A 25,736-nucleotide genomic window follows, 5' to 3' on the forward strand; every position below is an offset into this window, starting at 1 on the left:
ACATAACCCACAGTAGACAGGTCAATGACGTCACGAACAGGTAAATATAATTACTTATAAACATAACCCACAGTAGACAGGTCAACGACGCCACGAACAGGTAAATAGAATTACTTATAGACATAACCCACAGTAGACAGGTCAACGACGTCACGAACAGGTAAATATAATTACTTATAAACATAACCCACAGTAGACAGGTCAACGACGCCACGAACAGGTAAATAGAATTACTTATAGACATAAAGAGCTAAATATACTTAGGTATAAACAACTAGATATAATTACTTATAAACATAAACAACTAGATATAATTACTTATAGACATAAACAACTAGATATAATTACTTATAGACATAAACAACTAGATATAATTACTTATAAACATAAACAACTAGATATAATTACTTATAAACATAAACAACTAGATATAATTACTTATAAACATAAACAACTAGATATAATTACTTATAAACATAAACAACTAGATATAATTACTTATAAACATAAACAACTAGATATAATTACTTATAGACATAAACAACTAGATAGAATTACTTATAGACATAAAGAGCTAAATATACTTAGGTATAAACAACTAGATAGAATTACTTATAGACATAAACAACTAGATATAATTACTTATAAACATAAACAACTAGATATAATTACTTATAGACATAAACAACTAGATATAATTACTTATAAACATAAACAACTAGATATAATTACTTATAGACATAAACAACTAGATATAATTACTTATAAACATAAACAACTAGATATAATTACTTATAAACATAAACAACTAGATATAATTACTTATAAACATAAACAATTAAATAGAATTACTTATAAACATAAACAACTAGATATAATTACTTATAAACATAAACAACTAGATACAATTACTTATAAACATAAACAACTAGAGATAATTACTTATAAACATAAAGAGCTAAATATAATTACTTATAAACATAAACAACTAGATATAATTACTTATAGACATAAACAACTAGATATAATTACTTATAGACATAAACAACTAGATATAATTACTTATAAACATAAACAACTAGATATAATTACTTATAGACATAAACAACTAGATACAATTACTTTAGATATAAACAACTAGATGCAAGGTGAAGATAACGAACAGTGATCAATCTCATAACTCCTACAAGCTATACAAAATAGATATAATTACTTATAGACATAAACAACTAGATATAATTACTTATAAACATAAACAACTAAATAGAATTACTTATAAACATAAACAACTACATAGAATTACTTATAAATTTAAACAACTAGATATAATTACTTATAGACATAAACAACTAGATACAATTACTTATAGACATAATCAACTAAATAGAATTACTATAGACATAAACGAACATATAAGATATCCAATAACTAACGACACTTTCTTTACGGATCTGTAGTACTTGATTTCCATTGATCAAATTTGCCTCATCTTTCATGATATGTACCCTCCCTTGATTTGATAGAACTGACAGGAGACTGTTGTAATAACGCTTGGTTTATGTGCAGAAGTTCTTCGGATCTAAAGGTCTTAGACCAGCAGAATTCGTTTTCCATTGATTATTAAAGATATAGATTCGAGGTTTAGGAAAATCATAAAGTTATCTCTCTATCAATAACCAAATAGTGTTCATTTAATTAACATTCATGCCAATGACTATACAAATTGACAATGATAAGATTGGATGCAATATAAATGTTGAAAATTATCTTTGAGGTAGGCGGGGATATAAAGTTTGCGTTCTGGGTCCTTATTTCAAATTTTATATATTCAGCGTTAGGTAGTTCCAAACCAATTTCTGAACTTTTTCTAAAGCGTCAATGAATGATCATTACATTGTACCGTGTACAGAAACCTGACTAACTCTGTTTTCCACACTTCTAATGAAGAAATGTGCATCCTGTTTTGTATACAATGAAGATAATTAGGGTGTTACTTTGTACGCGACTCATACTTGGGTTGAACTTGGTGACACGCACGCTAAGTACTGGTTTTTCCCCTGTCAGTTTACAAGGGCTTTAATGATTTCATAATTGATTTGAATAAATACACTCCAAATTATGAATGATGTACTATCTACTTAAAACATTGTAAATAATTTTTGAATTGATTTTGAGGAACAACTCTCGGAATAAAAAATTCCTCAAGTCCGCCTTTGGTTAGTAACGTCTACCACCCCCCCCCCCTTTCCTTTACGACAATTAAATTAACATCCTGGGTTTCAGCCCTCACCCCTATGTAAATTTTCTGGATCCGCCCTCGTAATAACAACTGGTAGAAACGATCACTAGAGAGGAGAATAAGGCGGATACTTGTAAACCTGTTCTGGGTAAAATGGGATTTTGAGGTGTCCAGGCAGGTTGGATCAGATGCTGATCGAGTGTTACCAGGCATATCATTTCCGTATACACGCCCAATACTCCCGAACCTTGGATCATGTGCTGGTCTTGCATTCTGTTAATAAGGGCTTATTTAAGTCATTGGACGTGGATGTACTGTGAAATCCAAAAGGTCAATGTCTTAATGCGGAAATCTAGAGGTTCTTTAAGTTTTGTATCCAAATATTTATCATCTATCAATCTACAGTTTTAATTTTCTGAACACAATTCAATGTTTATCATCTATCAGTCTACAGTTTTAATTTTCTGAACACAATTCAATGTTTATCAACTATCAGTCTACAGTTCTAATTTTCTGAACACAATTCAATGTTTATCATCTATCAGTCTACAGTTTTAATTGTCTGAACACAATTCAATGTTTATCATCTATCAGTCTACAGTTCTAATTTTCTTAACACAATTCAATGTTTATCATCTATCAGTCTACAGTTTTAATTTTCTGAACACAATTCAATGTTTATCATCTATCAGTCTACAGTTTTAATTTTCTGAACACAATTCAATGTTTATCATCTAGCAGTCTACAGTTTTAATTTTCTGAACACAATTCAATGTCTATCATCTGTTAGTCTACAGTTTTAATTTTCTGAACACAATTCAATGATTTTCATCATGGTTTCAGACATTTCAAATAATTCATTTTGTTTGACTTTTTTGAAGGTTTACTGGTCTGTGAATCTGCCTCTCTTGTGGCATTTAAAGATTCACAAAGTTTATCTCTATACATTTTTCTAATTTCTTGTTGTCTCCCCGTCATAGTTATCAGCACACCCTGGTCACGGCACCAAATGTAGTAAGGAAGGAGTTTCACCGATTCCCCATGAATACATATATATTATTACTACAGTAACTTGATCCGAAGAGTCGGATCACGTCGAGTTGACAGGCGCGGATCATCAGATCACACGAGACGCGAAGCGTCGAGTTTGATCTGATGATCCGCGCCTGTCAACGAGACGTGATCCAACTCTTCGGATCAAGTTACCGTAGTAATGATAAATCTATTATATACCCCCTTCTGCATTTTAAATCCACATTTATAAGATGATAAATGTAATCCAAATTATCAAAAACACAGACATACCATGAAATTATGTTTTGTGTACGTAGTTTTGTTTTGTGACGCGGTCAGTATTTTCCACAAATAACGTTGCGTTGATGCATTGTGACGTCATTATGACGGCATCAGTATCAGAGGATACTGATACGGAATCAGAAAACCACAGTGTGGTGATCCGGAAAACCGGATCACACGCTGTGAAATCCACAGGATCAATGAACGATACATTGATGGGTATATAATAAATATATATTATTACTACAGTAACTTGATCCGAAGAGTCGGGTCACATCGAGTTGACAGGCGTGGATCATCAGATCACACGAGACGCGAAGCGTCGAGTTTGATCTGATGATCCGCGCCTGTCAACGAGACGTAATCCAACTCTTCAGATCAAGTTACTGTAGTAATGATAAATTTATTATATACCCCCTTCTGCATTTTAAATTCACATTTATAAGATAATAAATGTAATTCAAATTATCAAAAACACAGACATACCATGAAATTATGTTTTGTGTACGCAGTTTTGTTTTGTGACGCGGTCAACATTTTCCACAAATAACGTTGCGTTGATGCATTGTGACGTCATTGTGACGGCATCAGTTTCAGAGGATACTGATACGGAATCAGAAAACCACAGTGTGGTGATCCGGAAAACCGGATCACACGCTGTGAAATCCACAGTATCAACGAACGATACATTGATGAGTATAATATGTTTTACGGCGTGACCGTGTTTGAGGGCGAATCAAAAAAGTTTTGGCATTAGTATCTATACCCAATACAGGACAAAAACAACCCGAAGTTAGCACGCGGACGGAGCTGTATCAAAGCATCCTAATTTTGGACATTTGATCCGCCTATATATTGAACGCGGGAAATATAACGCAATTGATGTAAACAGTATATTGTGATGTCATATTCAGCGTCGTTATTTAGCAAATTTACAAACATAGCGTTTGAACCACAACAAAAAACATGGCGTTAATCGTGGAGTGATTATATACGATTAAGAAAATAAGATTTACATGCTTTTACGGATTTTATGTAACATCTCAGAACGACGTGAACTAGGGTAGACGAGATTCAAAATGGAGGAATACATGTCCACGAGCTAATATTCGAATCGACGCCATTGGTACCAAACTTTTCAAGTTCCATAGCTATGGTGTAATTTTTCATTATTTTCCTATATTTTTCTTTTAAACATGTATATACGTGTTACCTATAGGGAGAGATCCGCTCTCACGCCCCTTTGGGCCGTGAGAGGGCTTCGCCCTCTATAATACCTAGCAGTAGTAAACACTGTGTAGGAATCTACATCTACAGGGGTCATCCATAATTGTCAACCATTTTCCAAAGCGTGCAAAAAGCACGCTCGGGGAGAGGGGGGTAAAAAATCGACAATTTTACCGTACGCTCTTTTTTTCTCTTCCGGATTTATTTCATAAAAGTATTGGTCATGTTACAAAAGTGTAATGCCTATAAAAAGACGACAAGATAAGACAGAGACATCTTTATTTTTTTCTATAAAAACAAAAATCTATTATGTACAGAATATTTGCACATTTATAAAACATTATATCATTCATATAAAACAAGAAATAGGGGTACCAATATTAAAGAACTCATTGTTTGAACTAAATTGCTCATAAACTTGATTGTCGACCTTCTTGTTGGGAATTTAAAAATGGTTGATGTACACTTTGGGGGGGGGGGGGGGGGTCTCAAAAAGTGTGCTTTTTGCACACTTTGGAAATGGTTGACAATTATGGATGACCCCTTACCGGAGGGGAACGCTCGGGCAGAAATGAAAGTAGAATGTACATTTTAAGAATTTTTCATTTCTAACAACACGTGAGGGTTTGCACAGCAACGCTTTAAGCCGGAACTCTTTTCATGAAGCACTAACGCGTTTCGGGGAGTTGTAGAGGCGTGAAGCGTCGCGATTTATATTTCAGTTCGATGTATTCATACTCTGTGCATTTGATTATCAATTAAAAATTTAACTATGTCGTCACGAAGCTGTGTCATTTCATTTACACACATATTCATTGAATGATTGAACATTGTAAAACGTCTCTCTCTCGAGAATCGTTCACTCATATGGAAACGTCACCACTGCCAGTGAAGAGCTACAAAATTTAGGCCTATGTTCGGCGCTTACGGCCTTTGAGCAGGGAGGAATCTTCATCGTGTCACACATGCTGTGTCACGAGACCTCAGTTTTTGCATTCTCATCTAAAGGACCGCCCTATTTAGTCGCCTCTTACGACAAGCAAGGGGTAATGGGGACCTATTCTAACCCAGATCCCCACGGGATGTATTTATTGAAAGCCAAGTTACCTTAATACGTAATTTACTTACAGATATATTTCTTAAAATAAAATTTAAAACTTTTTAATGCTTCATCATTACAACACTAAATTTAGTATGTAATTCGAATTAAGGAGGTCAATGCACATCGGAGATTACGAGCATGAATTACTGGCAGGATGACAATGATTCATGAATCTACATTTTCTGCTGCTCTGACGGGTTTATTGCTTCAGATTTACTCTGATTCTATTGAAATTTGTATGTATTTAATCACAAATACGTTAAATATTTGTTCTTTTATTTTTCAATTCATTTACTGTCAGTTGCTTTAAGGAGTAAGAATTTTGAAGTTCACTTACCTTGTATTTGAACGAAAGCAACCAACAGGACTATGAGACATTTAAGGAACATGGTGATAGTTTGTTCGTATCTGTAGAAGCGTGATGTCTGCCTGCCCTGACTGGTTCGCAATGATAGAGAAAACTGGTACCCCTACTGATAGAGGACCAGGTGGAACACCTTAATATACCGCGCCGTGACCAGGGCGAGAAACGTGAGACGATTTCCTGATAAAAAATGCACTATCGTTATGTAAATATATTTGTGGGTGGTCAGGGAATGGTCAACGACAAAAATAAAGAGAAGAAATTCTATTCCAACGTAACACTTTCATACCAGTCTGTAGGGGACGTTGTAAGGGGGTCTATTTCATTATGCTGTTTCGTGGAATTTCAACATAAACTTTGCGACTTGACTGTAAGTTAGAAAGAGAGAACACAGACTTTTCAAATTTTCAAATCTAGGGTAAATCGTGGTTTCTTGTTTAGAAAAATATAAACGATAAAAGAAGCAATAATTTCTTCCACTCTCGGAGAAATGAATGACGAAATCTTTTGCTTTATTGAATTACTTTTATTAGAAGAACTTACATTTTTTTTCCAAAAGCCCTTAAAACATGCGTCATTTTATTAAATTCACTTTATCAAAAATGACAGAATATAGTAAAAATGACTACATGGGAGACATATTGCAAGCCCTATAAAATCTTTAAAATCCAGGAGCTTTCGGAGACTTCTGCCTCTGGACCTCCACCAAGGCTTAACCTGAACCCACTGAGCCTCAAGACGGCCCTTAGCCAGACCCCCTGCCTCATAAAGTTGCATCCCCGTAACCACCGTCCCTAGATTTGCCCCTGGTCTGTGTGTCAATTGTTCATTTGCAGTGTTCAATTTCAGTGCTCATTTCCGGTGTTCCGTTTCAGAGTCCATTTTCAGTGTTCATTTGACAAGGAACTGCAATATCCTCGTACCATCAACGTTAACAACACGCTTGATATCAACGTTAACAACACGCTTGATATCATCGTTAACAGCACGCTTGATATCGACGTTAACAACACGCTTGATATCAACGTTAACAACACGCTTTATCAACATTAACAGCATCAAAAACTGATTTAACTAAATCGTTTGTTTGATTAAATGAGAAGATATCGTCAAAAACAATGTGTTTTGAACAAAGAATTGACATGCTGTCGACATTTTTCGTCGACTTACTACAGATTTCATCATTTATAAGATGTCTTGTTATGTTTAGGACAACAATCATTTTGCTGGCTTATTTCATTTATTTATAGCGATAATGAAGCTATAAGTCAGTGATTTAACTACACCCAAACCGAGAACAATGTATCATTCAGTTTACATAAGTAGAGACTTATTGAGTTAGAAAAAAAGTCGTTTAATTGTTAAAATCGGCTAAATGTCGACATGGTGATGTTGAAGGCACTGAAGCGTTTCGCGAATCGAACTAAACCGCTTCCGGTTGCAAAGCACATGCGACCGAACCACCAGGATCGTTTCTAAGTGATTAATAGGTGGTAAATCAAAGTTATAAAGTCGGAATTCATTTTTTATACATGTATAACAAATTTGATATATGTGTATAAAAATTAGAATTAAACACTTTTAATCTTAAGGGAAATTGCAGCCAGGTGTAAACAGATGCGTGCAATCTACGTTGAAGGTAATTCAATAAAAAGGTGATATATTTGGGAGAAACCATGGTAAAGATTGTCATAACAGTAGCAAACTAGTTATGGCTAAACATTATCCTAATCAATCAATTAACTGTGATTGTCATAACAGTAGCAACACGGTAGATGGGGAAAGTGAAGAAAACGAAGTGATCAATTTCATAACTGCAATAACTAATAAAAAAGACAGTTGGACAAACCCGGACCCCTGGACACACCAGAGGTGGGATCACACAAACCCGGACCCCTGGACACACCAGAGGTGGGATCAGACAAACCCGGACCCCTGGACACACCAGAGGTGGGATCAGACAAACCCGGACCCCTGGATACACCAGAGGTGGGATCAGACAAACACGGACCCCCGTACACACCAGAGGTGGGATCAGACAAACGCGGACCCCTGGACACACCAGAGGTGGGATCAGACAAACCCGGACCCCTGGACACACCAGAGGTGGGATCAGACAAACACGGACCCCCGTACACACCAGAGGTGGGACCAGACAAACACGGACCCCTGGACACACCAGAGGTGGGATCAGGTGCCTAGGAGGAGTAAGCATCCCCTGTTGACCGGTCACACCCGCCGTGAGCCCTATATCCTGATCAAATAAACGGTGTTATCCGTAGTCAAAATCGGTGTGTTATGATCGTTATGAAACACGTCAGACAGCATTTGACCCTCTGACAGGTCGTATTGGCAAACTAGATCGTTAAAACGATCAAACAATTTGCGAAATCGGACTAAATTGTATCCTAAGCAATCAATAAAATGTGATTGTCATAACAGTAGCATGAGACTAGACTAAAAGATTATGTTAATCAATCGATCGATCGATTTAAGTGACTATACAATTACTGCGTTCCATCATAGGCAAAACAAGTCAATCGTTCATTTGAATTTACAATTATATTTCTTTTCACTGGCATCTGATACGTGGTGTATATAAATAACAGAGGCATTTTATATAGTATGTACTGTATGCTTACTTTTATGTTTGGATTAAACTTTTTTCAGTTAACTGGTTTCGAAATAAATTTAAAGTAATTCCACCCTCCTGTGATGTCATCAGATTTTGCAAAATTAATTATTTATTTAGATTTATGCATGATAGGAACATAAATTTTGTTGGAGTATTTTCCGATACTTATTGTAAAAAATCTTGTTAGAAATAAACTATTTCAAAAGTCTAAGTTCTAGAGGAATAATCAATGATACATGTCAAAATATTGAATCCAAGGGCAATGACTCTGTTTCTATTGATTTCTTTATTTAATCCATTATGCGATAGATTTCCTTTATTTTTTACAGACATTTTGTATATTTTAGAAAATTTGATAACGTTGTTTAAGGAAAATAGCAATTTTCTGACGGTGATATATGATTCTGTTTATGTACGTCTCTCATCTTAAAAAGTGTGATGACCTATGTATTTTATTTGATAATTTGTTAGTTTTAATTCTAATGAATGGAAATAAATACACTTTTCAAACTTGTATCAGATAAAACTGCGAGTATGGAGTCACCTTAAACAAGATATTTTCCTTAGGCCCTAGAAGCTCTGCGGTAAATGGTGAAAATCCTGCATTCTGAGCATTCCCGAGCAATTCTTTTTCATTTTTAAATTGTGTATTTCTTAAACGTTACATATACTGTTAAGAATTCTAAAGTGATACTTGTATCTGATGAAAATATCGTCACTATATATCAGCGTGTAGTCTTATTTATCGTAGACATAAATGATATACTGGTGTTGATAAATATGAATTATGCAATTACTTACAAGTATCCACCTTTCATATCAATTTGGACTCAAAGTCTCGTTAAAATTGAATGATTTAATTTTTTAGTTCGCAAGGAATCCGGACGCCCTCTGGATCCGCCCTTGTAAGTATATATGTTTGATCATCATCTTTAGCCTTGATATCTATATGTATTTATCTTATCTTAGATCCATTGATCCCCTCGGTGTATAGCGATCTACGTGCGCGGATCAAAGGATCTGATTTTCATCAGATTGTACTTGATGTTCACAATGTCCAGAACACTTTTCAACTGTAAATTCTCTCGCACGGAAACCGCGTGAATATCCCGCGTGTCTCACTCAGTTGTTGTGAATATCTCATGTGTCTCAATTACCTTGATTATTCACCTGTCTCACTTAATTGTCGTGAATATCTCACCTGTCTCACTTAATTGTCGTAAATGTCTCACGTGTCTCAATTTTCGTGAATATCTTACGTGTCTCATGTCATTGTCGGGAATATCTCACGTGTCTCATTTAAATATCGTGAATATCTCACGTGTCTCACTTCATTGTCGTCTTCTTCTCATGAGATGAAAATTACACGAAATTCCTACGAAATTTTGATTATGAATGAGTCTTTTGATTATGAATGAGTCTTTTTGATTATGAATGAGTCTTTTGATTATGAATGAGTCTTTTGATTATGAATGAGTCTTTTTGATTATGAATGAGTCTTTTGATTATGAATGAGTCTTTTTGATTATGAATGAGTCTTTTGATTATGAATGAGTCTTTTTGATTATGAATGAGTCTTTTGATTATGAATGAGTCTTTTTGATTATGAATGAATCTTTTGATTATGAATGAGTCTTTTGATTATGAATGAGTCTTTTTGATTATGAATGAGTCTTTTGAATGAGTCTTTTGATTATGAATGAGTCTTTTGATTATGAATGAGTCTTTCGATTATGAATGAGTCTTTTGATTATGAATGAGTCTTTTTGATTATGAATGAGTCTTTTTGATTATGAATGAGTCTTTTGATTATGAATGAGTCTTTTTGATTATGAATGAGTCTTTTGATTATGAATGAGTCTTTTTGATTATGAATGAGTCTTTTGATTATGAATGAGTCTTTTTGATTATGAATGAGTCTTTTGATTATGAATGAGTCTTTTGATTATGAATGAGTCTTTTTGATTATGAATGAGTCTTTTGATTATGAATGAGTCTTTTTGATTATGAATGAGTCTTTTGATTATGAATGAGTCTTTTGATTATGAATGAGTCTTTTTGATTATGAATGAGTCTTTTGATTATGAATGAGTCTTTTTGAAGTTTCTTTGTGTTGAAATTGAGGTGAGTGAGGAAATGCGATGGTCGCTGTTCATTGGAGACAAGTTATACGATGCTACGGCATGTATTGAAGATTGTACGCTGATTAATCGCGACAATATGCGCAATGCCATTTTCGTTGAAGGTCGTATGCAGATTGCTCAATAAGAAAGGCTAAAAGAAAAAGGACTGTAAACCCAAACTTCAAAAAAGTAATATTCAAAGTAAAAGCAGTAAAAATTCTTGAGTATGGCGTTTCAGAGAAAATCGGAGAAAGGGGGCCAGTATGGTGTCCGGATAGGGCCATTTACAAAAGCGTGACTGAGCGTTGGTTACAACACGCCGTCACGCTAATAAGCAACTCACTCTCGCGTCGTCACGCTAACACAACTTTACACAACTCGCACTTGTCTGCGCAAAGACGAGTTGTGTAAAGTTGTGTTAGCAAGACGGTGCGTTGCTTGTCAGCACGAACGCGGTTTGTATAAAGTTGTGTTAGAGTGACGTGACTCCGCCTGCGCGTTGCTTGTCGGCGCGAAGGCAAGTTGTGTACAGTTCTGTTAGCGTAATAGCGCGTTGCTTATCGGCGCGAAGGCGTGTTGCTTGCTGACGTGACGGCGTGTTGTGACTAACGCGCAGTCACGCTTTTGCAAATGACCCTATCCGGACACCATAGGCCATGCCCTTCGATCTTCATTATATCAAGTAACGCTCACATCGTTTATTGAAATAAGGATTTTTACTATTGCATACATGCTACACCTTTATTTATTTTCACTGTAGAATAAAAATTACACAGATCTCTGAACATTTATGTAAAATAGGGTTCTTACACTAAGGAATATTTATAGAAATCACGTGACCAGTATCAGTCAATGACGTAATACGTATCAATGAGTGAATTGTTGCATTGTTGTTAGACGTTAGAAATCAACAGGCCTAAAATATCGCCAGGTTTATCTGTGTAGATAACTGGGACAATAAATCCCGTGGAAGTCGGGCACGTGATGCGCAGTGCAGTTGTACCTTTATCACGTTACTAACAAGGCGCTGAGTGCATGCGACATTCTGGACACTTTTTCGGTATATCCTCTTTCAGGTTTTTTTGGCTGATGCCGTATCATATGTGATTCACTTGTGACGTCACAGCTGTGTTTCGGATACGTGAAACAAATGGAACTTAACGATTGTGTTTTTTAAAATGACAAATCCACAGATCTATGCCCATCCTGACTGCACCACTGCACAGTGTGGATTTAAATCGTGAGTCCGACGGATGTTTTCATACCCGCAAATAGTGTGAAGTTTATTTTACCTTGATTTTATCGGGGGAAAAATAAACTTCCGCGTTCATCAAACAACAAATCAAAACGTGGACATCCTTAAACATGGAATTTGAACATGGCAGTTATCAATCGGTATGTATATGAAGTCGGCTGGTTATAATAATTGTCAATTTTCATTGGACAAACTTTTAATTAACGGCGATAAAAAAGTGATCAAATTCTGCATTCTGTGTGCATCGTGTATACTGTAACACGAGTCGGGGACGGGGATTGTATGGACAGGTAAGACTGTTGCGCTCAGGTATATTATGCTCGTCTGATTTCAACATTAAATGGATTTTTAAATTAAGCCATGGAACTTTGTCCTTACTCTGCACAGCTCGCATGCCTTCGTGTCGTTGATGGTTTATTTATTTACTTATTTATCATTTTCACACTGTTTTATTACTATGAGAGAGAGAGAGAGAGAGAGAGAGAGAGAGTGAGAGAGAGTGAGAGAGAGAGAGAGATATATATATAGTGATAGAGAGAGAGAGACAGACAGTGAGTGAGTGACAGAGAGAGAGAGAGAGAGAGAGAGATAGTGATAGAAAGAGAGACTCGATAAAATTTGGAAAAGGGAGAGGACTCATCAACAGGATACTTCTACATGACGGCCATTTTCTTCAGTCTGACTACTGATGGCTTCTAACGACGTTCACAAACACGGGTTGTTGCTATATATGTACGGTTAGGATAAAATGATCGGTTCGGATAATATGACCGGTTCCGGCTTTTCTTTAAGGTAATCTGAGTAAACTCTCAGTGGTGACCTATTGCTATTGGTTGTCGTCCATCGTCGTCCGTCGTGCGTTAACAATTGAACATTTTTAACTTCTTGATAACTACCATTCCAATTCTTTTCAAATTTAGTATGAAGCATATTTGAAACAAAGGGGACATACGTTTTAAATTTCAAAACTCCTGCACCCCTGGGGCCATAGGGTAAGGGCAAAAGCTGCCCAAAAATGAACATTTAAAAAAAAAAAATCTTTTTCTCTACAACCACAAACATGTAAGAAAAACAAAATGCATAGTAATGTAGAGCAGGTAGACCTCTACCACATTTGTAAATTTCATGATCCCCTGGTAGGGGTTCTGACACCAGGGCGAGGCCAAAATTAGTATTTAGGATTCATGTGTAAAACATTTAAATAGCATCTTCTTTAGTGCTATGGTACTAAATTGAAACTAAATGAATATTTAGAAAGAGTAGGTATTCCTTTACCAACATTGTAAATTTCATGATCCCAGGGATAACACTTTGGTTACAGGATGGTGTCAAAATTATATTAACTTATTTCAGTTTGATTATACTGTATAAATCTAAATGCATACTTAGGAACCGCAGTTAAGGATGTACAAAAAATGGTGAATTTCACAACCCAGGGTTTTGACTCTAGGATGGGTCCAAATTAGTCATATTGTTTAAAGTTAATACACCTATTATATTATGAAAAGCCTTTCGTCAGTGTATGCACTTTGAGGGCAGTGAAGTTTTAAGAACACATCTTGTTTTATACTGTTACTGAACATTAGAATTTAGCTTAGATATTCAGAACAGGAAATGTTTTTCTAGATTTTATAGCCTTTGGGAGTAGTGATACTTTTCTCCAGTACTCAGGTGACCGATAAGGCTTGTCGGCCTCTTGTTTCATTAAGATTTGCCACGAAGGCAAAGCCAATTTCCTTGGATTTATTCAGAAAACTTGAAAAAATATTCTACTGCCCATGGAATAATGGATGCTCATAGCGCATATGTAGCCAATTGCATAGCATGGTATTTAATATAAAAATTATATTAAATGTTTAATATAGGCGTATATAGTGTTGCATTAGTATACTTGTGGTATAATGTGTGCTGTGTACCCTGCTGAGCTCGCAGTGCTATTGTAGTGTGTAGACTGGTGGGGATATCTATGTAATACTAGTATGTGTGCTGTTAACGGTGTGACGTAGTGCTGATATACTGAACTGATATGTCAGGTTGCAATTCTTAAAATTAATTTACAGGGATGGCGTAATTCTAAAACATCACAACTTTAACTGTTTTAACAGCAGGATAGGTGCAATGATGATACCAGAGTCGAATAGGAGAAACAGTAAACGGAGAAGGGCCGCGCTCTTTATCAGATATCTGACGAGGCGCACTATTTACACACTTCACATCACCTTGGGTGACTGTGTAAGATGGTGTTCGTCTGGTCACTCTCAGTTAGATTCACATATAACTAGCATCATGGAGGAAATTCGGGCCAGACTGACGGACATCGCCCACCCTGCTATTCTGATAAGAAAACAACTCCGTGGCGGATCGAGGAAATGTCGCGGACACGGGCAGAATATTTACGCTGGGAACATTTTACTCCTTGTTCTGTGTCTGTATGTGGCTGTACACCCTCGTGTGTCAGAGGGAAAGTCCCGTGTGTATGGAGGGGTGGGGGTCACGTGTGTGAGAGGGAAAGTCCCGTGTGTATGGAGGGGTGGGGGTCACGTGTGTGGTAAGAAGAGTCCCGTGTATGTGGGGTGGGGGGGGGGGGGTCACGTGATCCTCCCTTGTTCCTGGTGTAGCTGAGATTATAGATATATATGTATTTTGCCTATATATAATCATGATAATACAGCTGATATTTCGTGTCAAATGAAATAGGATCTTCTTCCCTAGCGTATAGTGTATCATATGTATACTATTACTAGTGTAGTTAATCTCTCTGCTTACTGTACTCTCTCTCTCTCTCTCTCTCTCTCTCTCTCTCTCTCTCTCTCTCTCTCTCTCTCAGACCTCCCTTATAATATACCTACTATTGACCACTGTTGCTATATCATATGGATATTCTGTTTGGGGGTGGTGGGGGGTGGGGCGATATCGCTGGTCTACATAGCTGATATCTCACAGAATTTCAGAGATTATATTGTTATATTATAGAAGTACTATATGGGCACACTGCAATCTAAACGGTACGATATAACATGCGCTAAGTATGTACGATATAACATGCGCTAAGTATGTACGATATAACATGCGCTAAGTATGTACGATATAACATGCGCTAAGTATGTACGATATAACACGCGCTAAGTATGTACGATATAACACGCGCTAAGTATGTACGATATAACATGCGCTAAGTATGTACGATATAACATGCGCTAAGTATGTACGATATAACATGCGCTAAGTATGTACGATATAACATGCGCTAAGTATGTACGATATAACATGCGCTAAGTATGTACGATATAACATGCGCTAAGTATGTACGATATAACATGCGCTAAGTATGTACGATATAACATGCGCTAAGTATGTACGATATAACATGCGCTAAGTATGTACGATATAACATGCGCTAAGTATGTACGATATAACATGCGCTAAGTATGTACGATATAACATGCGCTAAGTATGTACGATATAACATGCGCTAAGTATGTACGATATAACATGCGCTAAGTATGTACGATATAACATGCGCTAAGTATGTACGATATAACATGCGCTAAGTATGTACGATATAACATGCGCTAAGTATGTACGATATAACATGCGCTAAGTATGTACGATATAACATGCGCTAAGTATGTACGATATAACATGCGCTAAGTATGTACGATATAACATGCGCTAAGCAGTTATGATAATTCACATCGCCTACACTGTATAACACGGGTTACCGGTATATCAAACTTTTATATTGGCTGTACAGACTTTTATTTCGGCTGTACAGACTTTTATTTTGGCTGTACACTTTTCTTTTGGCTGTACACTTTTATTTTGGCTGTACAGACTTTTATTTCGGCTGTACAGACTTTTATTTCGGCTGTACAGACTTTTATTTTTGCTGTACAGACTTTTATTTTGGCTGTACACTTTTATTTTGGCTGTACAGACTTGACTTTTATTTCGGCTGTACAGACTTTTATTTTGGCTGTACAGACTTTTATTTCGGCTGTACAGACTTTTATTTCGGCTGTACAGACTTTCACCACGGTAACAAAATGGCCTTTTCGTTGTGCAACAGGAAGACAGAAAATGCCTACACGGACCAGACCGGGATTTGAACCCGGGCCCCTGAATTCTTTAGTCAGGTGCTATATTAACTTAGCTATCTGGACACCAGCGATCGAACCCAGCTGACCGCTACATTCCTCCCTCCGTAAATGGCTTCACACCTGAAGACATCAACCCTGGATCTTTATCCCCTGGCAGACATTTTCACCTGTCAGTTCGCTGGTCTACGGCACCAAATGTAACAGGAAGGGAGAAAATGCAACTGACCAGACAGAAATTTGAACCCAGGCCCCCTGAATATTTAGTCAGGTGCTCTTTCAACTGAGCTAACTGGGCACCGGCGATCGAACCCGTCTGACTGCCACATTTCTCCCTCATTACAAGAGACAAAAATCCCTGAGACAGCTGCAGTGCAAGGGGTGTTTCTAAAACGCGGAACAGAAAACGGAACGGAAAACGGGACGGAATTTAAGAATTAAAATGATTAATGTAGCAAAGATAACACTGAAAAATCAGGGGGGGGGGGGGGATGCTTTATTTTGATAAAATCAAAATTTTAGGAATTTGTTTACAAGTGGTAAACCAATTTTATCCTAAAGTTCTGCATCATCAAACGATTAAGCGAAGTTAAACGTTTGTTTAAGAATTTACATATCGTTTTATACAAATTTTGAAATTTCGGCAGAGGTGTTGACGAGCAGCGACACCCTATGGGTAGAGAGTGGAAAGCACGTGGTTTATATCCCCCCCCTCCCCCCCCCCCCCCCCCCGGCAGTGGCAAAACGTCATTAACGCTTATTTACATGTGCACACAATACCGTGTATGAGTATACTTACCACAGGGAGTGTGGTATGTATATAACAACGACTTTTAATATTTTTTATTAAATCAACAAATTAAACATCCTGCGTTTGATTTATTATTTTTTAACGGACAGAGACTTAGTGACCACAGCGCTCCATTCCTAAATAGGGAAGACTTCTAAACTAAACATTTCGATTAATAGTAAGATGACCTTATAATTCCATTCAAACATAGATTCTCTGTGAGCTATTACCTATTTCATATATTAAGAAATAAATCTGTTAATTCCTCTTACTATGGATCGTAAACTTCACCTTAGTTTTCATTGGTTTTGTTTCAATCTTTCTTTCCCGCTGTATCTCTTTGGGTTCAACACTAATCCGCAGGATATAGGTAAATATACGAACTTTCACATAGATTCATCCCAAATGAGGCAAACCTTTTATACACACCGGATTCGATCGCTTTAAAATCTGATGTGATACATACATGTATTATACCAGGTGTAGAACTAAATTCAAATTCAAATCCAATTATCTTAGAATTAAATATATACTTTGATTAAAAGCAAGTTCGGTTTAAAAAGGTTATGTTTGAGGAAATTCGTAGAAAAGTTATTTTATCTTTTACAATGTTGTTTTGGGGTTGGAGGGGGGGGGGGGGGATTACTCATTGGATAAGCTCATAAAATATTTTCTTAAGGTAGCAGCCAGAATAGAGTAATAAAATAAAAAAGGGTTAAATTATAATTCAAGTCTTTTTGAGTATGTTTATTTCATTTATTTTTTCTTTATTTGTGTGAAACAACATACTGTCACAATCTGGAGGGGGGGGGGGGGGGTAAACCGGGAAAAAGGAGGTTACCCACAGATGCTTAGTTGATATTTTCATGATAGGTTAATGGGTTTAAAATACATATGCATTAGTATGAAGTATATATATTGTGGAATCTGTGGATGACTTCCCGTTCTCTCTGCAATTTCTGCTTCCCTTGTTTATAAGAAGCCTTTTGATTTTACAAAATGTTGACGCCCTCATAGCATTATTGCATACAATATTTTCCGTTCCGTTTTCTGATCCACGTTTTAGCAACACCCCAGTGTAAAGGATAAATCCCCTGAGGGTGTAATTTGGTGGATCGTTAAGGGGCGTGGCTTGGGGGATTGTTAAGGCGTGTAGCTATGGCGTGTGGTTTGGCGAATCACTGGGGTGGATCTAAGGAGAGTAGTTCGGCGGAACGTAAAAGTACGGTTTAACAGAATGTTGTCGGATTTACCGTTAAGGGTAGTGACTTGATTAGTCAAACGACTAGGAGCGTGGGTGGTTTTTTACCACTAATGGGGGTCGTTAAGAGGCGTGGTTTGTTTTGCTACTGGTTCGGCGGATGGTTAATGAGTCCAATTATTCATGATGACGAGGAAAACGAAATAGAAAATAAGGCAAATTGGGTTACTAACCCTAAACAAAACTAGATAAGTTTGTAAAGCGTATGCAAGCTTTTTGTACGTCTTTAAAAGGGGATCGTGCGAGCATTCATGGAATGACGTCATCTTTGTGTGGGTGTGTGTGTGTGTGTGTGTGTGGGGGGGGGGGGTTGTTGTTACAAAGTTTATGTGGTGGTGAATTCAAACTGTAGTGATGCATCAGAATCTGTCTTAGGCATGAAATGTATGCGTCTTTGAAATATTATGAAAAATATACTAAAAATCTTTTCTTCACAATTTTTTTGGCAATATAACCAATAGTTTTTATTTTACTGTGTTTAGGTTAGTCCTCAAATTTCGAAATACTCTAGTTCCCTGCCTCCAGTAGACGAAAGTGCAGAATACATAGGGCAATACAGCATGGCGACACCGGATGTGACGAAAGAGAACGAAACAAGTGAGGATGACCTTTCCTACCTCAGTGTGAAAAAAGAGTCAAAAATCGAGCAATACAACAAAAAACGTATCACATCACATGGGCCATCAAGAATAATCGTGATCCTCAAATGGCTGACCACTCTAATATTTGCTGCGGTCCTGTTGTCCTGCTTGGTTACCAGTAAATTAACTGTGATTGGTCTATCTCGTCACCTGGGTAATGGGACTGACGCTAAGTACCAGGCGTTCATAATGTGTCTCGTGATTCTTTTTGCGCCAAACGTAATATCTATCTTCAGATCTATATGGAATATTATCGGACGAAGCGATATTCCATGGCCGAACAAGAAATCTATATTGCTAGTAAGTGTATTCTTTTAAATCATTAAATATTTTTGACACTTTTTTTAGAATGATTGTCACGATGGTAATGTGATATATATCAGTAAGGAATATTTTAACTTATCCTGTTATGAATTACGTCATAAGTCACGTGGTATATGCACTCAGTATATATTCTGTGATATGTTCGGCTTACAGTGTTCCTGGTGACTTTTGCATCTTTTATCAGGTCATTCTGTCGGCGACGTTTGAATCAGGTGGACTTTGCATCGTGGTCCTTAAAGCTCTAACCTCGGGACAAACAGCATCGGGAGTTAGCGCAATGCAGATCGGGTTCGTTCTTCCAATACTGTTCTACTTACAAAAGGGAAACAGTGATCTGAAATTATTCCGTGGGCTTAGTGCATTATCTTTGTTATTGGCTTTAGTGGGTGTGGCAATGGTTATATTGAATCATGTAAAAAGTTCATCGGGTGATTCGTGGAGTCTGGTCGGTTTCATGCTAATCTTCATATCGTGGTTTCCATACCTCAATAAGCAGGTACTTCCCCGAGTCTCCGACACAGGCCAAACTCAGGTCGCGCAACCTGGAAGTAATTTCCAGATGAGTCGGTCCATCAACAGAACTAATTCTTCCCAATCCTTTCAGAACATGTCTTCGGGTTCGGGATTCAATTCTTACAGTTCTATTCCAAACAACAATGGGGCTAACATGCATGTCGAGCCCGACTCCAATAGTGGTGTCCCGTGTTATAAGTCCAGCACCTGGAAGGTTCTGTTGATATCGGCTTTCACAAAAATCGTCGTTATATTTGCTGTGAGTGCATTACTTCTTCGATATGAAATGAGTGACATGAGCTTCGAGGATGCTTGGACAAGCGGATGGGACTGGAACCTGAACGATGATATTTGTATTCTATTTATAGCCCACGTCAGCACAAGTGTCGTAGCGTACGTCACCGCTGTTTTCGCGTGTCATACTTGCATGGACTCCGGGGCGTTCGTAATACCTCTGCTTCTTTGTTCTCCTCTGTCCTGTATCCTGCTTGTTGTTTCAACATCATGTGACTGGATTAAAGACATCTCAGGTAGCACGTCAGATTTCTGCGACACTTCGAATTCCATATACAGTGTGGTGGCCATGGTGTGTTTTGTTGTAGCCGTCTCGCTGACATTCGGGCGACAGCTATGGAATGTGAAAAGGATTGTCTTACTAAAGGAAACACAGGTACCTTACTACTATCATCGACGCACTTTCTTACCCTCGTGATCATCATTGCTCTTATCAGTCAACATTATCTTCTTCATCGTCATCATCAGCAACATCATCATCATCATCATTATCCTCATCAAGTTTTTTTTTTTTTTTACTTCTAAACTTTTGATACGTACACCTAAAGACATTGTAACAAAGCGCTGTCTACAACGAGACTATATGCAAACAATCATTTTCTTGTAAACAGTTCTAAATGTACTTGGTATAATCTGGTTCCCCTGTGTCTTTGGTCATATAGCTATTTTGGTACCCGACTTACAACAGTGTCATGTTAGAGCAATGGTTGCTGGTAAACCGGAAACTCGATATCGACGTGACGGAAGATACCCAGGAAACTTCACCGAGAAAAGAAGAGAAAACGCGGGTTTACATATGCACAACCATGTATAGAGAGGTAACGCATTTAGCCATGTATAGAGAGGTAACGCATTTACATGTATAGAGAGGTAACACATTTACATGTATAGAGAGGTAACGCATTTACATGTATAGAGAGGTAACGCATTTACATGTATAGAGAGGTAACACATTTACATGTATAGAGAGGTAACACATTTACATGTATAGAGAGGTAACACATTTACATGTATAGAGAGGTAACACATTTACATGTATAGAGAGGTAACGCATTTACATGTATAGAGAGGTAACACATTTACATGTATAGAGAGGTAACACATTTACATGTATAGAGAGGTAACACATTTACATGTATAGAGAGGTAACACATTTACATGTATAGAGAGGTAACACATTTACATGTATAGAGAGGTAACACATTTAGCCATGTATAGAGAGGTAACACATTTACATGTATAGAGAGGTAACACATTTACATGTATAGAGAGGTAACACATTTACATGTATAGAGAGGTAACACATTTACATGTATAGAGAGGTAACGCATTTAGCCATGTATAGAGAGGTAACGCATTTACATGTATAGAGAGGTAACACATTTACATGTATAGAGAGGTAACACATTTACATGTATAGAGAGGTAACACATTTACATGTATAGAGAGGTAACACATTTACATGTATAGAGAGGTAACACATTTACATGTATAGAGAGGTAACGCATTTACATGTATAGAGAGGTAACACATTTACATGTATAGAGAGGTAACACATTTACATGTATAGAGAGGTAACACATTTACATGTATAGAGAGGTAACACATTTACATGTATAGAGAGGTAACACATTTACATGTATAGAGAGGTAACACATTTACATGTATAGAGAGGTAACGCATTTACATGTATAGAGAGGTAACACATTTACATGTATAGAGAGGTAACACATTTACATGTATAGAGAGGTAACACATTTACATGTATAGAGAGGTAACACATTTACATGTATAGAGAGGTAACACATTTACATGTATAGAGAGGTAACACATTTACATGTATAGAGAGGTAACACATTTACATGTATAGAGAGGTAACACATTTACATGTATAGAGAGGTAACACATTTAGCCATGTATAGAGAGGTAACACATTTACATGTATAGAGAGGTAACACATTTACATGTATAGAGAGGTAACACATTTACATGTATAGAGAGGTAACACATTTACATGTATAGAGAGGTAACGCATTTAGCCATGTATAGAGAGGTAACGCATTTACATGTATAGAGAGGTAACACATTTACATGTATAGAGAGGTAACGCATTTACATGTATAGAGAGGTAACACATTTACATGTATAGAGAGGTAACACATTTACATGTATAGAGAGGTAACACATTTACATGTATAGAGAGGTAACACATTTACATGTATAGAGAGGTAACACATTTACATGTATAGAGAGGTAACGCATTTACATGTATAGAGAGGTAACACATTTACATGTATAGAGAGGTAACACATTTACATGTATAGAGAGGTAACACATTTACATGTATAGAGAGGTAACACATTTACATGTATAGAGAGGTAACACATTTACATGTATAGAGAGGTAACGCATTTACATGTATAGAGAGGTAACACATTTACATGTATAGAGAGGTAACACATTTACATGTATAGAGAGGTAACACATTTACATGTATAGAGAGGTAACACATTTACATGTATAGAGAGGTAACACATTTACATGTATAGAGAGGTAACACATTTACATGTATAGAGAGGTAACGCATTTACATGTATAGAGAGGTAACACATTTACATGTATAGAGAGGTAACGCATTTACATGTATAGAGAGGTAACACATTTACATGTATAGAGAGGTAACGCATTTACATGTATAGAGAGGTAACACATTTACATGTATAGAGAGGTAACACATTTACATGTATAGAGAGGTAACACATTTACATGTATAGAGAGGTAACACATTTACATGTATAGAGAGGTAACGCATTTACATGTATAGAGAGGTAACACATTTACATGTATAGAGAGGTAACACATTTACATGTATAGAGAGGTAACACATTTACATGTATAGAGAGGTAACACATTTACATGTATAGAGAGGTAACGCATTTAGCCATGTATAGAGAGGTAACGCATTTACATGTATAGAGAGGTAACACATTTACATGTATAGAGAGGTAACACATTTACATGTATAGAGAGGTAACACATTTACATGTATAGAGAGGTAACACATTTACATGTATAGAGAGGTAACACATTTACATGTATAGAGAGGTAACACATTTACATGTATAGAGAGGTAACGCATTTACATGTATAGAGAGGTAACACATTTACATGTATAGAGAGGTAACACATTTACATGTATAGAGAGGTAACACATTTACATGTATAGAGAGGTAACACATTTACATGTATAGAGAGGTAACACATTTACATGTATAGAGAGGTAACACATTTACATGTATAGAGAGGTAACACATTTACATGTATAGAGAGGTAACGCATTTACATGTATAGAGAGGTAACACATTTACATGTATAGAGAGGTAACACATTTACATGTATAGAGAGGTAACACATTTACATGTATAGAGAGGTAACACATTTACATGTATAGAGAGGTAATGCATTTACATGTATAGAGAGGTAACACATTTACATGTATAGAGAGGTAACACATTTACATGTATAGAGAGGTAACACATTTACATGTATAGAGAGGTAACACATTTACATGTATAGAGAGGTAACACATTTACATGTATAGAGAGGTAACACATTTACATGTATAGAGAGGTAACACATTTACATGTATAGAGAGGTAACACATTTACATGTATAGAGAGGTAACGCATTTAACCATGAGACAAATGTAATAACACGTCGTCCTCTCTGAAACGTCATCTCGTGTCAGTACTTTCAGTACTTTGAATTTCAATATTTTTTGATAACAAGAATGCACGTATGGCATTGATCCTGGTAAAAACATAATTATAGCATGTGAATTAAGACCAATGTCTTCTTAAATCATCCATCAACAACGCTCCCAATTAGAAACAGAATATTCATCCCGGTAACATCATGTCAATAAAGTTTGAACATGTCCAATCTAAACATTCTAACTTGAGTTTGAACATGTCCAATCTAAACATTCTAACTTGAGTTAGAACATGTCAAAATCTGAACATTCTAGCTTGAGTTTGAACATGTCAAAATCTGAACATTCTAATTTGAGTTTGAACATGTCAAAATCTGAACATTCTAACTTGATTTCTGTTCCGTATGATCGGTTTCACCTATAAGTTATTGATTTCTGTTCCGTATGATCGGTTTCACCTATAAGTTATTGATTTCTGTTCCATATGATCGGTTTCACCTATAAGTTATTGATTTCTGTTCCATATGATCGGTTTTACCTATAAGTTATTGATTTCTGTTCCGTATGATCGGTTTTACCTATAAGTTATATTTTCTGATACCACGTGATTCAATCTATAGAGCAGGAAAGAAATGCAGCAGTTGTTGGAGTCTATTGGACAGATCAGCCGCGCCAATTCCGACACATCTCAACTCCACTTCGAATCACATGTATTTCTGGACGGAGCGGTCAAAGGGGACGAAATGTCGGACTTTGCATTACAATTGGTCAGTCTACTGAAGGATGCATTGCGTGAGTACGGGAAGGAGCCAGACAGATAGACAGAATATATATACATGCATACACACAGACAGACAGAATGTATATACATGCATACACACAGAGACAGAACACATAGACAGACAGACAGATAGAATATACATATATACATACAGACAGACATACAGACAGACAGAATATACATACATACAGACATACAGATAGACAGAATATATATACATACATACACACACACAGACGGACAGAAACACATAGACAGAGAAACAGACAGACAGAATATACATATATACAGACAGACAGACAGATAGACATACCTATATACAGACAGACAGAATATAAATACATACAGACGGACAGACATACATACAGACAGACAGACATGCAGAAACACAGCCAGACACAAACAGAAACACATAGCCAGACAGACACACTAACAGAATATACATACATACAGACAGACAGACAGACAGACAGACAAACAGAATATACATACAGACAGACAGACAGACAGAATATATATACATACATACAGAATATACATACAGACAGAATATACATACATACAGACAGACAGACAGAATATATATACATACATACAGAATATACATACAGACAGAATATACATACAGACAGACAGAATATACATACAGACAGAATATACATACAGACAGACAGAATATACATACAGACAGACAGACGGACATACATAGACAGACAGAATATACATACAGACAGACAGACGGACATACATAGACAGACAGAATATACATACAGACAGACAGACGGACATACATAGACAGACACACTGACAGAGATCACAGTTCTGATATATTATACATAGAATGATTTTTGAAAAAGTCTTTATATCGTACTTTCCTGTTTAGATATCGATAACCTTTTGACCTGCACGAAGACAGCGACACCTTACGGACAGAAACTCGGCTGGAAGCTTCCAGGTCCATCGGAGATGACCTTCACCATTCATTTGAAAGATTCCAAAAAGGTCAGAGGAGGGGATTGAAATTATCAAAAGAAAAGATGAGAACACAATTTTTTTTATACAAAACGAAAACACTGAATGAG

The 25,736-nt window shown here is 36.6% G+C and overlaps 1 protein-coding gene across 5 annotated transcripts in view; it reads left to right on the top strand.

Moving 5' to 3' along the window:
- Window positions 1–11,888: 11,888 nt before the first annotated feature.
- Window positions 11,889–25,736, top strand: part of LOC125660927 (uncharacterized) — a 33,961-nt gene continuing 20,113 nt past the window's right edge. For 3 of the 5 annotated variants that reach the window (XM_048892741.2, XM_048892743.2, XM_056147829.1), the window contains exons 1-6: window positions 11,889–12,381; window positions 18,872–19,330; window positions 19,539–20,537; window positions 20,824–20,979; window positions 24,494–24,665; window positions 25,538–25,656. In XM_048892741.2, the coding sequence (XP_048748698.2) occupies window positions 12,352–12,381; window positions 18,872–19,330; window positions 19,539–20,537; window positions 20,824–20,979; window positions 24,494–24,665; window positions 25,538–25,656 (1,935 nt within the window). In that variant the 5' untranslated portion in view covers window positions 11,889–12,351. The other 2 variants (XM_048892744.2, XM_048892747.2) reach the window with 2 other exon arrangements.

The sequence above is a fragment of the Ostrea edulis genome, chromosome 8, assembly GCF_947568905.1.
Source record: "Ostrea edulis chromosome 8, xbOstEdul1.1, whole genome shotgun sequence".
Lineage (NCBI taxonomy): Eukaryota > Metazoa > Mollusca > Bivalvia > Ostreida > Ostreidae > Ostrea > Ostrea edulis.